The 5,473-nt window shown below is 43.0% G+C and overlaps 1 protein-coding gene across 1 annotated transcript; it reads left to right on the forward strand.

Annotated features, from left to right (window-relative positions):
* The first annotated feature begins 1,373 nt into the window (after positions 1-1,373).
* LOC117736465 (C-C motif chemokine 19-like) lies at positions 1,374-2,816 on the forward strand. Its single transcript, XM_034541824.1, has 4 exons — positions 1,374-1,504; positions 2,288-2,405; positions 2,505-2,619; positions 2,708-2,816. Exons 1-4 carry the CDS (start codon positions 1,441-1,443, stop codon positions 2,732-2,734), a joined length of 324 nt encoding a protein of 107 aa, XP_034397715.1. The 5' UTR covers positions 1,374-1,440; the 3' UTR covers positions 2,735-2,816.
* The last annotated feature ends 2,657 nt before the right edge of the window (positions 2,817-5,473 follow it).

Below are 5,473 nucleotides of genomic sequence, written 5' to 3' on the forward strand. Positions count from 1 at the left end.
GCGCTCGCTCCTCAAACGCTCCCCGAGGAGCTTCAGGTCCTTTAACTTTCTTTTTTTCTTTTTCCCGTAAACGCTTGCGGCGGTGGGAAAGTCCCAGAGAGTAAACACGACCCGACAGATAACACCAAGCACCCGGCCTTGATTTACAAGAAAGAGAAACTCTACACACACACACACACACACACACACACACACACACACACACACGCACACACACACACGCACACACAGATGATGACGCAACAAAGTCATCTCACAGCCTGCAAATGAAAACCACGGGTCTGAAAGTCAGTTTCACAGGAAGAATAAAGCAACACAAGGAAGTTCAAGTTGTGTAACAGTGAAAGTGTGTATTCCTCCCTTTGTGTTTTAGGTTTTATTTGAATAATAAAATGTGCGACGGAACCAGAACCTCGTGCGTCATCTTCAGAGTGAAGACACTCGAGTTGCTGTAAAGTTTGTTGATCATTGACGACGTGAACGTGAACTCCCGGCTCATCTTCATAAAGGTGAAGATGAGCCTGCTAAATTGTAAAAAAATAAAAAAATAAGAGTTATTACAGCACGAACATACCGTTAGTTGTTATTATTAGGACCAAATGTTGCCGTAGAAACCATCACTTCCTTTTTGTAGAACAGCGACTTGAAGCCTGGACGTTATTGACATTTAACCTCAACCACGATGACCTCCACGATGACCTCCACGATGACCTCCCCTTGACTTCCACTCAGTACGAAAGTATCGTGCATCCTGCACTTGGGAAGACTTTACTAGTTGAACTACCGGTATATATAATTATATATATATATAATTATATATGTAATAATGCAGGCAGCGAAACACATTCATAAGAGTGGGGTTTACTTTACGTCCCTCAGGGAGCCGTTTGGGATCCTCTACGATTGTACAGTCTGGACCCGGAGACCGTAAAACAGGAAGTGGTCACATTCACTTCCCCTCACTGGATTATATCGTTATATAAAATATGAATCTGAGGGGGGGGGGGGGGGGGGGAAATGTAAAGATGGTTTCCACCATGACTTCCAAAATAAAATACATTTTTCTCAAAAGAATATTCACAAACGGCACATTAAAATAGGATCGTGGTTATTTTATTTTGAAATCTTTTCTACAACAAAAGTATACACTTTAGTTGAAATGTCAGAGCCTTAATAGTGATTATATTTCCAATGTGTATCACGGTGTAAATGTGGATTGGGGGGTTAGGAAGTAGGTCGTTCCTCAGTTCATGATGGAGGAGGAGGAGGAGGAGGAGGAGGAGGAGGAGGAGGATGATGGCGAAATAGAAAATGAAAGTGAGTGGACATCACCTCCTCAGACTATATAAGAGCAGCCGGGCCACACAGAGGCAGAGTCCTCAACCTCCTCTTTGCCACAGCAGCTGCCGACAGGAAGAACCGCCTCCGGCCAATCAGACGATGGCGTCGATGGGTCCCGCCGAGCTCTTCTTCTGCATCCTCTTCATCACCTGCTGCTGCACAGGTGAGTCTCTTTTCCTTTTCTTTAATCTTCCATCGTGTGGAATGAGGTCAGGGGGGGAAAAGGCTCCGTTTGAGGTCTGAATAAAACACTTCTGTGGTTTTCCCACCCGACTAAAAACCTCTCAGGCATCAGTTTTATTTAAGTTCTCCTTATTTTATGTCTGAAATCACAGCTGTGATAAAAAATCATTAGATATTTTCGATCCAGATGAGGAAATATTCCGTTAAAAACATTAACTCCGTGGCAGTATGTGAATTAAAGAAATGAAGGAAATAGAATGACGTTATTGATTCAAGTACAATGCAAAAGAAAGTAAATGTTTAATAGCTTTTCAAGTACAGTCAAATATCTGCTTCGCGTCTCCAGAGTGAACAGAGCTGCTGGTTTTCCCCTCAACTCTCAGTGGGTTAAAGGTCAACTGCTGGAAATCCAGTGAGGCAACTTTCAAATCATGATAACGATGACACAGCAATCTTAGTGTGGGAGTGTGTAGTCGTCACTGAGTGACAGGTTGCCCTGGAGCAGTGATATGTTGCCCTTGAGCAGTGATACGTTGCCCTGGAGCAGTGATACGTTGCCCTGGAGCAGTGATACGTTGCCCTGGAGCAGTGATACGTTGCCCTGGAGCAGTGATACGTTGCCCTGGAGCAGTGATACGTTGCCCTGGAGCAGTGATACGTTGCCCTGGAGCAGTGATACGTTGCCCTGGAGCAGTGATACGTTGCCCTGGAGCAGTGATACGTTGCCCTGAAGCAGTGATACATTGCCCTCTCTGTCTCCCAGTGGCTCAGGTACCAACGGACTGCTGCTTGAGCGTCAGGAACAAACCAGTAAGAAGAATCATGGTCGTCGACTACCGGAGACAGATCGGAGGACACGGCTGCTCCATCGACGCCACCATGTAAGTGCAGGTGGTGCGTGTGTGTGTGTGTGTGTGTGTGTGTGTGTGTGTGTGTGTGCGTCTCGCCCTGACCCTGTGGGATGTGGTTGTTTCTTGCAGTCTGCTGACCCGGCGCGGTAAGAAGCTGTGTGTGCCGGCCGACCAGCCGTGGGTCACCGCGGTGGCGAGGCACGTGGACGCCCTGAAGGAGCGTTGCAGGAAACGGCAGCACAAGGTACGCCGTCTCCATGGCGACCGAGCGGCTAACGAAAGGGGTTTAACGTCCACGAGTTGTATTAACGTTGTAATGTTGTTGTCTACAGAGCAACCGCTGCAACGGGGTGAAGTAAACATGAGGGCGACCTTTGACCCCGACGGAGCCAGAGAGGACCACAAGGGAGGAGGAATCGAACAAATAAATACATTATTATAGAGCGCTATATATATATATATATATATATATATATATATATATACATATATATATATACTCTAGCTTTATATTTTATAAAATTATGTTTGAGTCAGATTTTTATATATATATTTTAAAAAAAAAATGCTATTTCTGTTTTAGAGGACCAATAATGTGAAATGAGTGTGCAGCTGCTCACTAAGCTAACGACTGTTTGTTTGTTATATGGATGTTTTTGTGGGATTATTGACCTTTTTTAAATAAATAAAGAAAAAAAAATCCCGAGCATGTGTTAGCGAATGTTGTCGATTTAATTATCGGTGACGACGTGTCATCAATCTTTAAATCCCTAATGGAATTATTTGTTCTTGTTGATAAACGGTAAAGACATGGCTAATACATGTTAGCACCTTTCCAATCCGAAGAACAAACTAAATATCGACGTAACGCCGATAAATGTGTCCGGTTTAAATGTTGACTGGAGTAAAACTGTAAACCATGAGGATTGTTTGTGTTTACAGTTAAACTACGTAAACCAACAACTTGTAAAAAGGCTGTTATTCGCGGTTGGAGACAAATGGAAGGAGCTTGTGGGCAAAGCTTAGCCGAGTCCTTTCATAACACGCAGAGAAGGAACAATAATAATAATACGTGAATGAATTTGGATGAAAAGCCGTGAGCTTGATGTTTGGAGGTCGTTGAATGACTCGCTCAAGTCATTCGTCGCCCAGGGGAACAAAAGGAGCCGACCTCCGTGACCTCTGGGCTCCCTCCTCTTCAACAGACCTGTTCATCCAGTCCACCTTTCCCTTTATGTTGTAATCCTCACACTTCCTGGATGAATGAAAGGACCGCGTTTCACTTGGCAGAGACGCTTCCTCTCCGGGTGAATTTACAACCACAGGTGACAGTAACAGTTAAACCCCGCCGCCCCCCCTTTTTTTTGCTCCCAGTTGTGATGAAACTCACCTTTCGGGGGAAATCTTTCTCATGGAAAGTGTCTTCTCTGTTGGGAGGGTTCCAGTTTTCCTCTTCCTCCCTCTAGATGACCTCCAGGTGACCTCCGGATGCACGATGGACTTCTGCAGAGATCTGCTCCCATATTGAGCCACAAGAGGTCCAGATGAGGATCAGGTCTGGGTAGGGAGGATGAGGATCAGGTCTGGTTCTGGTTCTGTCAGGACTTTGTGTGCAATTAACTGATTTCCCCTAAAATGTGTTTTCTAAATTAATTTCAGTTCATCTTTCTTTCATACAATATTAAACAGTAACTTTTGGTATTTTTGTGACTAATCGGGGGCCAACCAGTGCCCTTTTAATCCTAATTAGAGCTTTAAAATAGTTTTCAGTACAACAATTAGGAGGAAATAAAAGAGAAATAAAACATGTACCGTTTTAAATGTGCAGTGTGCAAAGCAGACGGATTATTACGACCGTCCGGCGCCCTCTGGTGGCTGAATGGAGGTATGTGTGTTTTTGTACTTATTTAAGCTCAGAAAGAGATTAGTATTAAAAAAAGTTTCCACCCGAGTTACAAATAATTGAAAAAAAATAATAATTAAAAAATAATAAAATAAATAAATGATGTTACTTTTTTTAATAAAAAAAAATTGTATAAAATAATAATTTTTAAAAAATCAATCATCTCAATCTCAATGAATAAATTATCAAAGGCCGTCAGCCAACGCATGAAGCTGCTGCACTCGTCCCACATTATTTCCGCCCTTTTTACGGCTGATTTTAAGTGTCTTATTTTATTATTTTTGTGTCGCTTTATTTCGGTTTGGTTCCGTCATCATTGTTCTCATCAATAAGCAAATATATTTTGTAGCACTAATAGTAATTTTATTATTATTACGTGCATCGGCTTCCTGTAAGTGATAGAATGACAACACAACTTCACGAGCCAATCAAAACCTCAGTAAGGATCGAACGGGCCGGAGGAGGTCGTGAGGTCACCAACGACGATGGAACGGTTTCCCTTCAAGACGGCGCTCAGGACAAAAAAGACACGAGGAGCCGAGTAGGATGTGATCACATGAGCACTTTGTTATTGAACATCCACAGTAGTTTGATAATGTCGTACGTACACGTCACATAGCCGGTGCCGAAGGTATTTACAGGGAGAGAGGAGGAAAGGAAGGAAGGAAAGGAAGGAAGGAAAGGAACCACAGCCCCCCCCCCCCCCCCCCCCCCCCCCCCCGAGCCTCCACGCCTCTCTCTGGGTTTCATCACGTCTGAAACTAAAAGTATACACTCGCTTTCTGTATTTAACATTATTCAATCTGTATTAACATTCATACGTGTAGCTCTGCAGGATTTAAATATATTTACAAGTTCAATGGAAATAAAAAAAAAAATACATACATCAAAAATAATAATAAAGCTGTACAATAATGCGACGAAAAGAAACTTTTGAGCAGGTGAAATGATATCCATAAGTTTTTCAAAAACTACACAAAGCATTCATTGATTTAATAAATGCACACTGATTTCTTCTAGCATGGTATACGGTGACGTGTTTGGATTTACACTCACGTATCCAGGTTTCATGGATGTTTCAGCTCTCCGTCGTCTCGTTTTGAACCTAAGGCCACGACAGGCAGCGTTCCCTTTTAAAACAACAGAAACATCGCCTCCCTATCGTCTCTGAAGTCTTCACCCGGGGAAGATGTCA

This window comes from Cyclopterus lumpus, chromosome 9, assembly GCF_009769545.1.
Source record: "Cyclopterus lumpus isolate fCycLum1 chromosome 9, fCycLum1.pri, whole genome shotgun sequence".
Lineage (NCBI taxonomy): Eukaryota > Metazoa > Chordata > Actinopteri > Perciformes > Cyclopteridae > Cyclopterus > Cyclopterus lumpus.